The following is a 20,226-nucleotide window of genomic DNA, read 5'->3' on the forward strand; positions in this document are numbered from 1 at the left end:
ACATTTATATTATGTACTATGTATATAGTATAAATATTATACATGAATAGATTATACATCATATATTTTATGCCATGGACTTTGTGGGTACCTGCTGTTTTATTATATTGTGTCGGTTAAGTATATGTTGAATTCGATTAAAACTGTCACTTACCTAAATGCGCTCAGTGATATACTATGGTAGTAAACTATATAGTATAGTCATTATTATCATTATTATCGTCGCATTCGTGGCCTAAATTGTGATATATTATACATATAGTGCTTAATGAACCATAATCTAAAGCGTGTACTTTGGTTGGTGTTGAGTTTTTTTTTTCCCTTTCGAAAAATAAGGTCGGGTGTCTACTACTCATAATGGTCAAACCTTCACACGAAAGAGTTTTTAACTGTTTTAACTTTTAAGGTTTTTATTACAGGTGTACTAATAAATAACTTAAGAACACAAACGTAGAATGATTAATGTGCGTGTATAACAGTTATACAGTTATATAGTTACTATACCCAGTATACGATAAATAAACTGCAATGTTTATTAAATTTAATGTCATCAATTAATTTATTTTACAGCTGACTTCGACGAATTGTTATCGGAACCAAAATTTGGTTCGATTGAGAAAATCAAAACCGTTGGTGCAAGCTATATGGCCGCGTCCGGGTTAAATCCGGGTGTTAAGGCAAGAATGTTATTACTATTATTAAATATTATGTAATATTGTATCCAAACTGCCAGATCCAATTTTTTTTATCACGATTAATATCGTTTTGATAAATAGGATTTCATTTTTATTACATTATGTTTTTCAAAATGTAAAATCATAATATATTTTAGTTATTTTAATGCGTATCTTGTTTAAAAATTATCTGAATATAATTTAAAAAACAAAAAAAAATATCGACTAATAGTTATGTTTTTTTTTAGGGGGGGGATTATATTAGGTAATAATAATATCATCTCAGTGTTTGATTTAAATTTCCAAAATTCATATTATTTTCAACCTTGTATAGTTGAAAAGCTAAAACGTAAAAATTTAATTTAGTATTAAATAATCGATAATATTAATTCATATTTTTTTAATATTGTTGTTTTAGGACGGAGAAGACGAATACGGTCACCTGTGCGCTCTTGTCGATTTTGCATTAGCTATGAAACAATGTTTACAAGATGTCAATGTGCACTCGTTTAATAATTTTCAGCTCAGGGTTGGTAAGTAATTATTAGTAAAAAATTAGTTAGGTTATATACACTACAATATGTCCATTATGATCGAACCAACAAACTGACGTCATATAAACAAACTCGATTACCATTTCAATATTATATTTCACATTTATATTTGAACTATTGATATTAATTTAATATATGGCTCCTTATATAATACAATATTAAATTTATTATTAAAATAAAGGCTATTGCATAATAATTATTATAATAGATTCATAAAGGTGAGAGAAAATCCATGAAATCAATTGTAAATTACAATTTGTAATTTAAATGTTCTGGTACTGCATACAATATTTTTTATACTTTTTACTAATAATGAATGGCCAAAAATAAAATTACCCCTATATTTTATTTCGCAAAGTTTTTTCCTAATATATTTATATATTAAGACAAGAGTTCTATTATTTTCGAAAAATTATTACCGTATAAGCCGTATAGGAACACAATTATCGTTTAATATACGTAATTACTATAATCATACATATAATGTATTTATTTATGCATGTATCATTATAATTATTCATTTGAACTTTTGATTCGTCTATAAGCTAAATGTAATGTTTCTTAAAAATCTGAAACTCCCAACTTTCTAGAACTAATGACGTTGTAAACATTCCAATATAGTTGTACAAATACACGACCAACATTTAAAATTTATGTTCGGGAAACAGTCTGTTAGAAGAATGTACATATATACATTATAGACACATATATTGTGTATACATAGTTAGTCTGGGGAATATTAGAATAAACACACCGTAAGGGTCACCCAGTATAATGTACACCAAACTACCATAGTATGACGAAATTAATGCAAACGGTGTGATGATCATATTATGTACACATCGAAGTTTTACGAGTACAAACAAAACATTCTGTAGACATCAAACCCTTATATATTTATTTTGGTATATAGATTACATCCTTTGATCAATGTTACTTTATTTCGATCGATACGTGTCCTACAGGAATAAGCTGCGGTGCCTTAGTGGGTGGAGTTATCGGAGCCCGGAAACCAGTGTACGATATATGGGGAAACACAGTGAATGAGGCTTCTAGGATGGATTCCACGGGCACTATGGGTCGAATACAAGTTCCCGAGAGTACGGCCAAAGTAAGAATCGTGTAATTAAATTAATTTTGATGCCACTACGAATAATGTTTTAAAATTATAATATTTGTATGTATACATCATACCGTATCAGCATCGCTTTTTGTTACTCGCATTTATAATATTATGTTTTTATCTTATAACGACCAAAATACATATCCATAGGTGGTTTCACTATTTTTTTAATCTGAATATAATAAACATATCGCGACGTTAATAATCTAATACTATATACAATTTATATGACGTATAATTAATATAGGTACCAATAGCATTGTTAAATTATTTTCGTTTACTATCTATAAGCAATAGTCAATAGGTATAGATACTTTGAAACATTATTTATAATTTCTTTTATTTAACTAATTAACTAAATTCATTGACATCATAAGTTATTATTAACATTATATTTTAACTGTAGAAAACATTTATAAAATTATTATCAATGTCTTATAACTAAAATAAAATTTATAAAAAAGAAAACCTATTGCATAGGTATAAGGGCTTAGATACATTTATACGACTTAATCATACTTTATATACATAGTTCCATAAACTAATAAACAACTCTAAAACAGTCTAAACCATTTTTTATCGATATTGCATTGCTTATATAAATTCAATTGTTTTAGTATTTTGTGCTCAACTAGGACAAGTTTCCTAAAACTTTATACGTTGGAAATTATCTAGGTACATCTATCTACCTACATACAAACTTAACTTTAAGAAATCCTTTTTACAAATTTATCAGTATAGCTTGTGAAAAAAAAATAACAATAATATATTCAGATATTCTAGTACCCGTGATAGAAAAAAATCTTGACCTTTTTTTTTCGGGTAAGCCGAGATCTAGATAACTTAGAATCGTTTTACAAGATCAAAAATACCCGTTCCTACAACTATATATCCCTCTATTTTTTCTTTTAATTGATTTTTCGAGTGAAAGTTTTATGAATTATATTACCTGTTTGTGAACATTGTTTTTAAATATATTTAGACAAAATAAAAATGCACGAGTACAATGAAAAGTTTTAAGCTTGTATCGGAAAATAATACAACGTATAGGAGGGTAGGAATATTACATAATATATAGGTACGCGTGCGTTTTATGCATTATTCATGATATTTCGTTTTTAAATAAAAATTGGATACAACGGATCGATTTGGAAAATAAAATAGTGTAATGTACAGAGGTAGGCTATAAGCATATTATCCTTTTAGATGACCAACCAGATCCGTCGGAATAAACAAAATAATTCACTTTATTGGACTACGGTGATGCGCGCGTTTACTACATTATATTGCATTATATTGTAAACACGCAAGACGCAAGGCGTAGGTATCTCTACTTGTATTATTATTATTTTGCGGGACGCTCGACGTATAGTTTACTCGCATAATATCATATATACATTTTAAATTTACGTAAACATATTCTTCTGTCGGACACCTTAAACTTTGAACATTGTTTTTCTTTCGATAATAAACTGCTCAGTTTTCGTCGTCACACGCAGCAGTACAATCTGTGTATGGAGTAGGTGGAAACCGCAACCCATACATGAATACGTTTACGCATCCATTATCAAACGGTTATATATTTTGCAGAATCGTTTATTAAGATTTATGTCGTTTGTTACATCGTGTAACATATACATGCAAAATTGTGCCGCGCGCCAGTTATGTTCAAATGTTGTCACGTGCACGCAACAGCGTTAGAACATGATTATTAAATTATTAATGCTTTGAATGTGTGTTAACTACACATATATAATACAGTAGTAATATATAGTAGATGTACGTGCACTGTATAGTGTACCACTGGAAAATTACATTTCGCGTAATACAATATGTCAGATCAAGGCGGTATGGCTGACATTTGATCAACGCGTCGAGAAACAATAATTTCACTTTTGGTAGTATATAGTGGTGGTACAACCGAACAGTGAAGCAGCGTGAACACCACTTTTCCGTTTATGCATATAATATAGGTATTATAATTAAATGTCATAAATGCAGTTTATACGATATGTGCATAGTGCATACCTATATACCTACCTACTGTAAATAGGCGTGCACCGATTAAATTCGTTATTATCTATTATTGGTACCTATATTATGTTCTATGTAATTGTATTCATTTGATCGTCTAAAATTTGTATCTAAAAATTTAAAAATCTCAATCGATTTACGGTCCATGTAAAATATTTTTGTGTAATAATAATGTGCATTATTAAGGTATTATATTGTTGCTAGTACTTATCGTCATCATTGGTGTGTGTGTGTGTGTAGATCCTGATGGACAGGGGTTACGAGACGGAGTTCCGGGGCTCGATCGCGGTCAAGGGCAAGGGCGAGATGAAAACGTACTTCGTGGTGGGCAAAAAGGGAGCGGTGGCGAACAACCTGAGCCGACAGTCGAGTCAGATCAGCAGCTTGGCGACCGTCGTCTACGGAATGGTGCAAGCCAGACGCCGGCAAAACACAGTAAAAAAAAGACATTTTCATCGTGAGTGCGCTTCTACTAACAATACTAATAATAAAATAATGAATACATAACGAGTACAGGCGTACGGCTTTGCTATTACTATTGCGGTAACGAGAGAAGGGTGTGTTGTACGTATAGTATATTAGTATGATTATATATGTATTATCGTGCTTGTGTCTGGTGAAATGTTTTCGACTTATTATTATGTTTTGCTGCGATTGATTAACGATAGCTTTAACGAGTTTGACTACATATTGTTAAACGGTATAGGTGTTGCATATTAACATTATTTTACTATATAGCAATGTAAATATTATACGGACAATCGCGGTGTTTGAACCATCCAGTAGGTTATTGATAGACGAAATCCCTAAGTATAAGAATATCTTCGCGTCCGGTGACTCGCATACATCACGTCGTAGCGAATGGCGATTTATGTTTATTTACGTTACAATATTATAATATATACCGATCCATGGGATTATATTGTCGTTATGTATTATAAGTATATAAACACACGCGCGAGATTATATCCGTGTGGAACGCGGTCGTATAATAATTATTATTGTTGTTGTTCGTATTATTGTATTGACGGTAATACATCGTAATTATTTACGGTTTCGCCACCAAATCGGATCTCATTAATCTTGTTCCGTAAACTAATAACGTAACATTTGCATTAATATACCAAAACATTACGCTAATTTGGTATTGCCCACTACAATTACTCTACAACCGTTTAGAACGGCGGCTATTATGATACATGGTCATTGTAAATGTACGGGCACAATAATAATATACCACTGACCGGTAACCACCAAGTCAACAACAACATATTATATACATTGGCATCGTCTTCGTTATAGACGTAATTATATATTATATATATATATATATATATATATATAAAGTGGAGTAGTGGAGTATTTGAGGGGGGCTGGGGGTATAAAATGGAATTTCTTTTAATAATGTTACTACGATAATGTACCTTTAAAATACAATCGCATAATATAGGTAGTATTTAATTTTAGGATTTTTTTTTTTTTTTTTTTTTAATATATTTGTAAAAAAATGTTTATGCCATATTTCTATAACAGTAATTTAATCTATAGTCGATGGCAACTATTTAAATATACAAATACATATTGGATTTTCGGGAGCCAAAACTAGATGCATATGTGATCCATATATAGTGTATAGCATAGCGTCCTATATGAGTTGAAAAAATAAATTAAAAACACCGTTCGAGTCTCGAGGATCTATCGGTATATAACTTGCAATGAAAACAGTCCACTATCTAAATTTTAAGTCTAAATAGGACAAAATAAACATTAAATTTAAACATATAAATAGATATATAGAGAACGATATAATATGTGATTTGTTAAATCTGTTCGCGATTCAGTTATTACAGTAATATGATATATTTTGCAACCATCGTTGTGAATATAATAATATATTGCGTACAGCGTACGTGTAGATGATATAATAATGATTATAATAATGACGCGATTTCCGTGCAAACGTATTATGTGTAATACGAATCTTGGGGTCAACAAGATGCCGGAAAAGGATTTATATCTAGTATACAGGATGATTATTTTGTGGTACAACGACCGATATTCCTTATCCACTAACCCAAGAGAGTCTTCCAACCTTTTCAATTTTTCATACGTTGAACAAAATCTTTGACAATTCAGTCGTCCAAAATTGTCCGTAGAGAACAAGATATAGGTATAGGTATTATAGTGAGATTGAAAAGAATTTATTATTTTATTTCACCCAATTGTACAAAGGAAAATAATAATTAATTCGTTTTTCTTTTGGTTAACTCGGTAGATTTTCTACCTTACCAATAACAACTTGGATATTTATGTAAGTATAGTTAGAATACTTTGAGAATATCGGCTTGCCTTTAGAAAAATTTATCGTAAAAACACCTCTTGTAATTACCGAGTAAATTGGTCAGATTAATTTGTGGAGTATTAAATCGATGGAAACGAGGGTCACACCTATATATTTTGGGTCTAGTAATACTCGGAATATATCTTACAGGATAAAATATCCACCACGATTTAAAAACTTTCTATTTCAGTTTCTGTTGAAAACGACACTATAGTTTAATATTATTCAAATATTATTATTCACGCAATAATGTAATATCTAACATTAATCCCACGCATTCGTTGAACGGATATCTATCGAGCGTACAGTATTACCGTGTTTGCGTGGTATAGTGTTGTAACGACTTAATCCTAACGTCATAATCGCCACAATAATAGTATATACATATAACAATATAATCATAATAATATGAATGTCGTGATAACGTGATAAGCCGATACAGCTATGAGTAACTAAAAAACCGAGTTTAATTACAATATTATTCTAAGTATTTAGAAGACCGCATGTGCCTACTATCAAAATCAAATAAACCAGTACTTTTTTATGAAACAACATTTAAACGTAATAAGCACTAGGCAGATATTATTATTATATTATTTGTATGTAAATCAGTAAGCCGTGGTTTATTTAGTAAATATGTAAAATATGTTCATAATGCAAAATAATTTCATTGGAAACAATTTATATTTATTAGGTAATTCTTTTAGCAGTAAACACTGGTTATCTCGAAAACTATTATAGTTTTTTAAATTGTTTTTACTTAAGTATTTAAAGTTTTGATGATTGGCGGTGCAAGGTAAAACGGTTGTAGTAGACCAACCATTTGCAGGGTACTTTTGCACCACTCGACTCTACTCCAAACTTTAAAAACTTGTAAGTTATAACTTACAACTAATTATTAATTAACAATTCGTCTGAAATTTAATTTTTAGATATAAACATTTTCAGAAAAACATTCAGTTTTGCATTACAATTAAAATGCATTTTGTAATTCAAGAAAATTATAAGTGCTTAACGATAGAAAATAAAAATAAATAAAACAGTTTTTCAACATTTTTGTTACATGATGACTACAAATCGTATAAAAAAAATTAACTGCTAATAATATTTTCCAATAAAATGAGTTTTTACTGTTAAAAGACTCACAATGCATACATATTCTTTCTGGCAACCGACGTGTTTCCGTAAATGAAAAACTGTACAAAAAATATAAAGATATGTGTACGTGTTTGACGTATTTTTATGCCATCATAAATAATAGTTCATACTTCGATGATTTACTTTTACTAATAACTGCATTTTTATTTTTCAACAAAATTACAAATAATATATAGATTTTTCGTAATGATTATCGGGATTATACTATATTATACAATTTATACTTACTCACCTAATGATTGAAATTATTTTTTTTTATTTTTACACACAAGAGTACAACAGTGTTACATAAGCTGATGATATTTAATAGAAATTATTTATTTTATCAACTATTCACATATATTTCACTAAGTATTTATAGAACTAATGATCTGGGCTTCAATGATACTTTTTTGATTTTTGCTATAACTTTTCATACAAAAAGTTATTTCTTAAACTGTTTAATGTTATTAGGTTTTACTCATATAGACTGTTTCTGATATGTTAGTACTTTTGCATGTATGATTTTGATGCTGTAAAATTTTGGATGGTATATTTCGTAGATATTTTATTTATTATTTATGTTTTTATTTGGTACATAATTTTTAATGGATTATAGTCGTAAACTATTAGGTACAATAATAAAATGTTATAATACATTTATGTCAATTGATCGTTCAAAGGAAAGTACATTATTTTATTGATTAAATAAATAAAAATAACTAAAAGAATAAATTACCAGTATTCTCTACTGGTGCATACATAAATTATTTTCAATTTAAAAATTATTTGCGAAAAATTTGAAATCTCTAAATTGTGTGATAAAATCTCTAGAATTTCAGCAAACTATTACCTTACTATTATCTATTCTTAGTTTCTACTATATTATTGAACTTCTCGGCTTATTTTCAGTATTTTTATAGATATTTTCTAGTTTTCGATTGATAATTAAGTAATATTAATTGTCTGAAATCATTTACATAAAGTTTTATCTCTAGGGTCTAGTGGGTCTACCCCACCACCATCCAAGTATATCTTTGTTGCATTCTAAAAATATAAATATGTGTATGCTTTTAGCCTTTTTTTATCATTATTTATGAGAATCGATATCGAGAAACAAAAATTTTGGTAACAATATATAGTTAGTTTATGTTTGTGTATCAATAAATAATAATTAATTAATTAATTAATTAACTTTATTAAAACTTTTGCTTAAAAAAATGATTTTAGAGGATTTTAATATTTATTTTATGAACAATTTTGTTCAAAACTTTTATTTAATGACTTATAGTTAAATCATTACATTATTGTATGTACACAAAATATGTAAATATACTTAAGTTAATGTAAAAGTCAGTAAAACTCGATAATATTTTACACTATGTTAGTACCTACGCTTAAAATAATAATTAAAACATTTGACCCAATCTAAACTAACTTTTTAGTAGGTACCGTTGTCGTTGAAGATTAAATTTTTGTTTTTTGTTTTTAGTAACTATATTATTGTTTATTTGTGATTTCGTTTGTTTTGATTTAGCTCTGTAATATATATATATATATGGTCATAAAAAGGTGTTGGTAAACAAAGCTTGTTTTATAAATCTAAAAATTAAATTTAAATCTATATTACATTACAACCACTAACGGGAAACGACAGTTAGAATTTCCTTTTGAAAAGAAATGTATATTCAAACTTTTCAAAAATTAATTATAAAAGCTTTTTAATGTTTATCTTTCGTTTTAAAAAGATGTTAGATCTTTTAGTGTTCAACTTGTAATTTATTAGAAAAAACTATCACAAGAGTATCATCCTTACTTCACGGATGCATAAACAACAGCCCTACTTTAATTCTTTAGGCACACAATATATCGTTATTATACAAATAGTCCAACACGTACATAGTATATGTTTACTCTGTCGTAAAAAAATACTTAAATCAACACAAAAACAGTTGTGTTTGAGATTTACACTGAAACGTTTTACAAACTTATCTGGCACATTTAATGTAAGTGTGTTTACTGTTATAATATTCACGGAAATCCAAGAAAATCTATTCTCGGTCTAGTCGTTAGAATAACATTTCAGGAGCTTTTCGTTTGTTATTGTAATTTGTCTGTTTCAATATAATATATATAATATATATATAAACAGTATACACCTATCTATATATATTATGTATATTAATATATAGACTTCAGTGTGACGTTGGCTGCATGTCATCATGAACAGTCTGTTCAGCTGTGTTTAAATGTCGCTATACCTATACAGGGCTACGTACCCGTTGTAAACAACAATGGTCGTGATTAATAAGAAAATCGGGTCATCCGATTCGAAATCGAAATAAAATTAATCAAATAAAATGAAAATGCTCGTATTATCAATGCATCACTATAAAAATGATTCATCATTATATAGTATCATCGTAGATCAAAAGTTCAAGTTGAAACCATCACACAGCTATAAATCAGTAAATAAACACTATGAAATTATTGTGAATTTTTTTTAAAAAAAAAGGCCTTTTATCGTTTTGCGTAATGTTATTTTTATGATTTTTTCTGTTAGACGTCCAGACAAAGAGTGTGTGTGTATTATAATATATATCGTTAAAATACCAACGTACGACATATTGCTGATCACAGTAATTATTCATCATTTGTCTATCAAATATCTCAATTGAACATTTTCCAAATAATTTCTTTTTAATTCTTCTCGATTATACATATACGATCGTGCGTAACGTATATATAAGTATACAACGAATGAATTAAAATAACCGTACGATAAATTTTGTTCAATCTCACTATAATATATTAGGTTTGTTTATTCGGTTTTCGATCAGATGACACCCGATTTTCTGCAGGACGTCGTCAACCACCCCTATTTTCAACAAAATTCACATATTATTACAGGAATGATCAGACTGCAGTGGGTGCAGATATATATAATATGTATGATGATGGCACGCGTGTGGAGAATATAAAATCGATATTTATACACTGCAGCATCACGGCCTGTTACGGAATGGTCGTATGAGATATCCAAAACCGTTGTCGACGCGAGTCCGTTTTAGACCTAATATAATAATATAGTTATCACATGCAGAAAATACGCAGTTCCTTGGTCGTGAACACATATCGGTTACAAAATAAAACACTATATTATGTAAAAGTGTTATAATAAATAAACTATGTTATATGCTAATAATCTCCTTGCCATCGTATCATAAAATGAAACGTTAGAACTTTCTCGGTTTTTCACGTTTTCTGAACTATATATAATTATGTATATATATATATATATACATTCGTTATCTTGTGTAACGTGCTCAGTTTCCATGCTCATCGTTCAGAAAAATAAGCATGAAAAATCTTTTTTTGTTGCCGCGTATATATTTTACATATTTTATTTAATCTTTGTTATTTTTTTTTTCAAACATCAACTTTTAAGTAACTAAATAATATATTATATTTAACTTTAACTTTGAAATGTAATGCATGTATATAAAGATACTATTATTATATAAAATGTTTATGTAAATTTGCAGTCAAATACAACAGTTATGCATTAAAATATTTTTATAAAAGTTTACGTGTGTAATATTTTTGAAAGATTATGATGAATTTTTGTAAGAGTCTATCATCTTCCGTTAAAGTGGAACAAATTTCAAAGTGAAAACGTGCGTTTTATGTTTTCACATTATATTACCTGGTGTGACATTTACATGCATGTGAATATATGCTGTTACTACCTATATACCGTTTAAGAAAACGTGGTTTTTTTTTATGACTCACAGCTTTAATACGATGAGAAAAAAGTGTAGAAAAAAATATTACTATATATATATGCAAATAAAGGTAGATATACGGCGAGTCCGACAAGTTCGATTTTATGTTAAACCGCAATTGGATAAAAACATTTGAGGAATGACGTTTAGTTATTCTGTACGAAGCACGTCAAATTTTTGTCGGAGGTCGAACTATACACGACTAAACCGTTTTTTTTTTTCAATCGGTATTTCAACTGCAGTCGTTTTCTTTACAGTGCGCCGCTATACGTTTTTGGCGAATTCCAATATCGGCGAGCAACTATTTCACGTCCGCGCACAATAAACGAGTATTTATTACGATTTTAATATAGCGCAGTGGCGCAATTGCGGAAAGTGATATAATACCATCACCTCACATACATTTTTTTTTTGTGTTTGTTAACTTGTTTTTTATTTATTATATTTATCACTTTAACATATAATTTATTTAGAGCATGTCCTGTTAGAGTTTAGATCACCGGTTTTTTTATTATAGGTAAGGACAATACATTATTATAAAGGTAAAACCTTAGCTGCAGTAACGAAACAGCGTTATGGCTTGAAACAATAACGAGACAACATAATATACCTACCCTACTTAGAACGCAGACAAATAATTAGATTTTATCATACTTGAATCAAACGTTATTCTATAAATTTGAATGTAATAACTATTAATATAATATATGCGGTATCATTTTTTATGTTTATATTATAGATAGTTTCTCTCTTTTTTTCATATAGTATTCTTGGAATATAGGTATGGTATATACGACTACTTACATTCCGCGCGCGTGAGCTGGTGATGTCCAGCTTTACGGGTCAACCTTATACATCCAAATAAAGTATACAAATGTTTATGAGACGATGTCAAATTTGTCTCATTCAGACAGGCCTGTAAGGAGAATCAGAAAACGTATACTGGTTATCGTTTCGCTGTGAAACATGTCTCGCCGTTTATATTTTCGTTTTATTTTATTTTTTATAAATCGTTATTTTTATATCTCAATTACGGACGTCGTCGTCGTAAGATATGTATTAGTCCATGGTTTTTAATTTACGGTTTGTTTGTTTGTTTCCGGTGTGTGTAATATTTTTCAAACACGAAGAGAATCGATACTATTGTCTGGTTTGTCTGATTTATATTTTCAACTTCTCCCAACTTAAGAAGGATTCCTGTGGATTTTAATATTTTGATTCCCCTGTTTGAGATTATCCAATGAACTCTGAGATTTGAATGTTTATTTTTTTACTCCTCGAAAAATTTTGGAATAAAATTTACTTAGAAAAAATACATTTCGGTGGCTCAATTTTTGGCCAATAACATTTCGATATCAATATGATATTATAATCTTAGGCACGTTTTCCCGCATATTTTCATGAACAAAATATACATAATATTTTCAATCGATTGTTTATTCAGACGTCAAAATAGTATTCATACATGGATAATATCGTAAGTTAATCAAATTTATAATTTTTTCTAAAATTTTGCTTATTGGGCACAGGCACACAACTGTTAACCTGCATTTTAACATTCCTAACACATGCTGCAGTTGTGGTGATTTTTAATTAACTCGGCATAAAAAAGTTTTGATTTTTCAAATGTGCAACTGTATTATGTAAGAATCGCTATGAATATACGACAATACTATTACGTAAATATAAATATTAAGATTTTGAAATCTATTATAGCTTCATAAATCCTGTTGTATTATATACATATAATATAGTATGAAGTAAATCAAAATGCCCACCACTCGTAATGTGCTGGGAAGTAAGGGAAATACCTATCAAAATACTTTTAGATTTAAGAACTGAAACCGACTCAATTTTTATCTTTTATATAACCTGTATCTCCATGATAGAAATCAAAATTGTTCTTTTTGTAACCGAACTACTAAAAGAAAAACATCAAGGTTTTAATTCCTGCAAAAATACTATATGGTGCGTGAGTACAACACATAATTTAATACGAGTATAAAATATTATACTGGGTCACATTAAAAAAAAAAAATCATTGATTAAATGGTTCTCTGAAATTTAATGGATCAATCGTTGGCCACTACCTATATCGTGTTTAAGGTGAGTTACCATATACCTATATTAGCTCACTGTGCGATTCGTCAATAGATATTATGTTCACACCAGTGGCGTGCGGTCAGGACAAGCTATAGGTAAGCGGAGCATAGCAAAGGAAGAATTAAATTTATTATGTTAGATGACAATGCGGTTTATACATTAAAATGACTACTTTCTTATGCGAGTATTCATTTTAAAACAATTTATCAGGTTTTTTCGAAATAAATTAGATTTTTTTGTACAGACAATATTTCTTTAAAAAAGCACTCGTATTTTAGTTGCCCAGCCCTGATCGTTATCACAGGAATGACCAGTTGAAGTAGAAAGGTATATCTACGTTCGATGATCGCTTTAATTCTAAAAACGTAATTTCAACATTTCGCTATTGAATATTGAACAATAATTATCATCGTCAATACACTTTTATTTAATAAATACATTTTAAATATATTGTTATTTTCATCAATAAAATACGTTTTTTTAAAAGATTTAATTTAAAAGATTATTTTAAATAATAAAATATTCACTGCGCGCCACTGGTTTACATCTAATAGCCGCTAAACTTCGATTGTTCATGCGTTCCAGCGTAAAAATTATATAATGATGTAAAAAGACGTAAAATAATATTATAATGGTATTCCTGTTACTGAATATAAGAAAAAACATTTACAAAGCTTTCTGACATCTAATATTATACCAAAATACAACTAAAAACAGTTCTAAAAAAGCTTGTTTTAATTTTTTGTAAATAATATGAATAGTAAATATTTAAGTTTCGGGTCATAACTTTTTTTTTATTATTATATCTATACTCACACTTTTTTTTGATTTTCGGTTTGTAAATATAAGTTATATATAATAGTTATATAAATATAAATAATAAACATTGACATTTCAAATCATAATTTGGACTTGTTTTTTCAGAACCCCTACTATAGTATAAAAATTATAATGTTATTATAAATGTCGAAAACGCTTATAATTATTTGACATTTTCTGAAGGGACAATGACACAGTCGTAATTCTTCACAAGCCGCAGAGTGCTAATTTCTTCTTTTTTTTTTTAAAAAAAAAAAAAACAAAAACCTAAAGGCTAGATTTCAACTAAATTTTCCATTAAAAAAAAAAAATCTCTACATTTTTAGACTATCATATTGCTTATGTGGTCTAAACTATACAAACCGTACGATTAAATAAAATCACGCCGATTTCTGAAGAATTATAACGTCATATTTTGCACTCGTGTCGTTGTTCCACCGCCTATATATAATATATATACTTATACTTATACTTATACTTATAAGTACCTATCTTTAACACGCCTACCGATATTATTATTAACGTCCTCGTGGCGTACCACGACGCTTGACTGATGCGAGCGCGCGCGCGTGTTGCAGATGTTGCAAGCAACAACAACCTGACGCGCACCAAATCGCAGTACCACCGCACGCAACCCGGCCGGTTGGTGAACTTTAGCAGTTTTCGCGTGTCCAACCGTCACCAACAACAATCGCGGCAACAACCGCAACAACAACCACAACCACAACCACAACCACAACAACAACAACAACAACAACAACAACAGCGGCAACAGACGTCCCACGACGGCGGCGGCGCAGCGAGCCCGGTGGCCAGGGCCGTGGCGGCGGGCGGCAGCCGCCTGTTGTGCGCGTCCGGTTTCGCGCCGCAACGCCAACACGACAACGGGACGGCCACGGCCACGGTGGTCGCGCGAATCGACGCGCGCAAGAACCACAGGACGGCCACCGCCGTCTCGTCGCTCAGGTACTGCAAGTCGGTGTCGCCCATCGCCGAGAAACCGCCGCCGCGACGGAGCCCACCGAGGTCGGCTTCGATGAACCTCCAGGCCCGCACCTTCGCGGCGACCGCCGACTCGTTCCCGAGGTGATGATGATGATGCACCGGTGCGGCGTTCTGAGTGTAGCGGAACAGAGTCCGTATTATTACTACTATTATTATTATTATTATTATAATCATACGATTACTTTATATTATTATTATTATTATTATTTATACGGAAGGCGAACGTCTGACATGGGATACATTCGAAGGTTTGCTAAAGTATTAATTTGTTCTCTATATTTATATTATATTATATTATAAAATATGTATTATATACCTCTGAAATCACATTAAGTATAATATTATTATTATTATTATTATGTATTAGAAATTTGTGCGCATAAACATATTATGTTTTTTAATACTATCTAACTACCTATATATACCTATTTAATATTGTATATTTTACCACGATATGATAAATTCACAGGAAATGTGTCCTGTCGAATGCAAAACTCACCGTTTAGGGGTGGGGAAGACCGACGGCAGTTTTAGACCTGTACGAATCTAACGAGTCGCGTGTTTGAGTGAAATACAGTTTTACGGTAAATTCATTTCTTTTAAAAAACATACTAATATTCTTATAAAATAATTCTAAGTCAAAATATCCACGAACAAAATATTTATCTAGGAAAAATTCCAGGTAAAAATTAATTAATTACAGTGGTAAATAAAGCATTTACAATTTTAAGATTCATCTTTCATAACTCTAAACTAGATATTAATATTATTATAAGTCTTGATACCCCATCCACACAATGCAATTGCTTATTCTAGTCATATTTTCGAAACTATAATTTCCGAACATTCATATATTTTTGATTAACCTGAACCAATTTTAAACAAATTTTTTAATTATTATACATATTGGTTTTAATAAATAGGTAATCATTAAGTTTGAAAATCGAATGTTCTATTAATATCGATCACACACATACCACCCTGTATAATGCATAATATTATACTGTAACCTTAGATAATATTCCCTTATTATTAACTTTACAGATTAGCTAATATCGGAGTAAAATCATTAGCAATATAAAATATAAATTATTTTGGTTTGGATATTTTGACTTAATACATATAAGGTACACATATTATCTATATAAAGTGCATACTACGTAAATTGTTGCATTAAAAACTTGTAATGGATATTTATTAAAAGGTACTTTTTTACATTTTTAACTTTTCAAGAGAAACAATCAAGTTTAAATTTTTAAGTTTTTTTTTTAATATTTACTATCTATTTATTCGATTGAATTTAATAAATAAAATATCATTAAATCGTGTACAAACTTTACAAGTTCTATATTATTTTGATCTTGTATAATGTAAAATATTAAAATTTGTTAAAAGGATCCTTTGTCACAAGATTTCAACTATATTTATATAGGAAAAAAATAAAAGGTTTTTTATTATAGGGTGATTCACTGAACATGCTCACCTTTACTTTTTCTTCAGTAACACAGTTATTCAAAATCTGATTTCGAGAATTTTCAAATATACTTAAAGGGGCCATATTTAAGATCAGGATTTTTATTTTGTACTTCTTAAGGAGTGTTATGTAGAGTTACAAACTTCTGTGTTTCAAATGATAATAGGTGCCCTTTTCTATAGTATAAATTATTTAGCGAATAATATTCTAAAGTCTAAACTGATGACGTATCAAAATCTAAATTTGGATTAGTAGTTATACTATAGCGTTATTGTGACATTGTGTTATTTAACTTTATGTACTAAGGATAATAGAACCATTATTATAATGGGTTTAGGGGATAAGTGAGCTGTACTGCTATAGTGATGGTATCATAGTTTTAGTAGGTACCTACCTACCTAATTAATATCAATCCATCTACCAATATTTATTTATTGTAAAAATGATTCAAATATAATAACACTGTAGATTTTAAGGATTATTATGTTTAGCACTTAAATAATTTTTAATTGTTAAAAACTACTAATTAGAACTTCAAATTAGTTACCCAAATCAAAATTATTTAGTAAATAATTTATAGCAAAAAAATAGAGTTCTCATATGAAAGACAACAGTTCGCAGTATTTCCATATGACACTTGTAAGTAGATATTACAAACAATTAATATTTTTGAAATTAAATTCATTATTAAATGAAAAATGTGCACGAGTATGATTAGTGAATCACCTTGTATGGCTATATATATACCTATATAATATATAGACTATATGGATTATGGGTACCTATTTAATTTATACTAATATTTAATGCTATGATTTAACCAACATTTTTATGATGGGTCTTAAAATGAAAATCAATTAAGATCAAACCAGGTTTTTGTTTTTCGCGAAAAGTTATTAAAAATGTACAGATGTCTCGATAACAAAAAAAAAATACCATTTATAAGCATAAGCAGTGTTGAAAATCAGAAAACGCGATCCCTCACTTAACCTAGTCGTAATGTACAATATAACTTATAAGAGGTGTGTATGACATAGTCTATTACTATTAAATATTATTGTTATTATTATTATTATTATTAGTGTATTATTATCATTATATTATTATTATGATACGAGACTTATGATCACACCTATAATTACCCATAGGTCATATATAGGTACGAACGGACGCTTAAAAAATGTTAAGATTTTTTATTGATACTCATATAATATGGTCGTAAAGCAGTGATTCCAAACGTTTTATGAGAGCCTAACATTTTAAATTTTCGTTTCCCTTGAAAAAATTGTAATAATTGCAGAAAACATTATTCTCATTTATTATACGAATGCTTATATACGGATTATTTAAAATACTCATATCGATTTTCTCTCTCTAATTTTTCTAACCAAGAAAAACTATTCTAGGAAATTGTTTTATATACATAGGTACCCGACTGGTTTTCGTCGGAGCGGTGTATCCGGGGATGACATTTTGGAAATTATTTATTTCTCCGTTCGGCGCCCATTTTATAATTTCAAGGTTTCTACCCCGTTTTTCGATTTTTAATTTCGTTACGTGATCTGCAAAACCAACGTACAAATAAGTTCCTTATAAAAATTATACGAGTCTACCACTCAATGCTATATTACACAAGTTATTAAAAAACATCGCGGTGCCTATCCATCATAATATATATAATTTGGTCGATAAAAAAAAAATGTTTCAGACATCTAAGTATATCTCATATTAAATTGTGTATAGATATTGTAATCCGATAAATTCTATGTAACGGATTCGTTATAAACATATAATTATGTTTATAAATAATGTAAATTTCGAGTTTGAAATTATTTTTTATGTATCTACCTCGATTCTCTGTAAAAATTCTGTAGACAAATACGCCACTGCGTCGATACGGACATCGTCGGTCGTTTGTTTTGAATGAAATATGTCTAAAAAACGTGGTTTTTCATACTTCACGTTACTATTCGGTCAGCCATATAAATACCTACCAGTGGCGTGCTCACGGAGGGGGGGGGGTTATTAAAAAAAAATTTAGGTTTAAAATTCAAGATTTCGCTCGTAGATCAAAATGAATATCCCCTCCCATTCAAAAAAGCTGTGCACGCCACTGATACTTACCGATATATTATGATGATTTGTCGTTAATCACGGAATCAACTCGGGCAGTAGGACATCCGTCGACTTATCGCAAATTGATGGTGGCCAAATATATGCGTATTATTGTAAGACGGACGCGCTCGGTATTTTTTTGTTCGGGGGGAGGCTTACACATTTTCAAAAACTTTCCTCACGCGTAATCTTTTTTTTTTGAGTGGGGGGCTTTAGCCCCAAAACCATTCTGCGCACGGCATTGACTGTACACACACACGCGCATATTTGTATCTTAATACGATAGGTACCCATATTGGAAATTTTCAAACGTATTTTGTCATACTTAGGTAATATAATTTACTTTACAACCATTCTACCAGCTCACGCGCAGGCGCCGCCCACCTCTTCGTGATCGATCACTAATAATCTATAGAGAATTCGATATAGATACCTATAACCATGGGCGCCCATTGGGGGAGACAAGATAGGGCACTTGCGACTTGTCCCCCCCCCTCCAAGGCAGAAAATATTATGAACTTGTAGTTCAATAAATATGGCATATTTTCATTTATACGAAAAAATAACATTAGATCTTTTTTATCTTAGAAATTTGAGATTTTTTTTTATTTCAGCCCCCAAACCCCCTATAATGTATTATTGATATGTCGTACACCGCAACGTTCGTATCTATATAATATATATATATTAGGTATTCAATTACTTTTCTCCGCCCCATCAACGCCTTTGAATGCTAATGCACTGAGTATGTTTAAAACAATATTATTATTTCTGTTAGACGTAAGTGTGTTTTGTTCAAATGTTCATATTATAATTTATACTATTCCCATTTTGTACTGTGTAATCGAACCAACGACCTTTGAATATATTTAGTACTTACCAACATATTATTATTATTTACCTACATGTGTATAATATTGTGTTTCTATTACTGTAAGATAAACATAATTAAAATTTTTAAAAATTTACCCTCTTGTTCGTCATTAAAAACGTATTATTACCTGTACGTTTGTATACCCGTGTAAATACATGTTAACCGTCCTAACACTCGTCCGTGTTCTG

The 20,226-nt window shown here is 29.8% G+C and overlaps 1 protein-coding gene across 4 annotated transcripts in view; it reads left to right on the forward strand.

Annotated features, from left to right (window-relative positions):
* LOC114123034 (adenylyl cyclase 78C) overlaps positions 1–20,132 on the forward strand; it is a 60,615-nt gene extending 40,483 nt beyond the window's left edge. For 2 of the 4 annotated variants that reach the window (XM_027985879.2, XM_027985880.2), the window contains 5 exons: positions 571–677; positions 1,093–1,207; positions 2,194–2,339; positions 4,626–4,842; positions 15,149–20,132. In XM_027985879.2, coding sequence (XP_027841680.2) covers positions 571–677; positions 1,093–1,207; positions 2,194–2,339; positions 4,626–4,842; positions 15,149–15,660 — 1,097 coding nt within the window. In that variant the 3' untranslated portion in view covers positions 15,661–20,132. Of the gene's footprint in view, positions 1–570; positions 678–1,092; positions 1,208–2,193; positions 2,340–4,625; positions 4,843–10,773; positions 11,295–15,148 lie in introns of those variants that run through there. The other 2 variants (XM_050202090.1, XM_050202091.1) reach the window with 2 other exon arrangements.
* The last annotated feature ends 94 nt before the right edge of the window (positions 20,133–20,226 follow it).

Source organism: Aphis gossypii, chromosome 2 (assembly GCF_020184175.1).
Source record: "Aphis gossypii isolate Hap1 chromosome 2, ASM2018417v2, whole genome shotgun sequence".
NCBI lineage: Eukaryota > Metazoa > Arthropoda > Insecta > Hemiptera > Aphididae > Aphis > Aphis gossypii.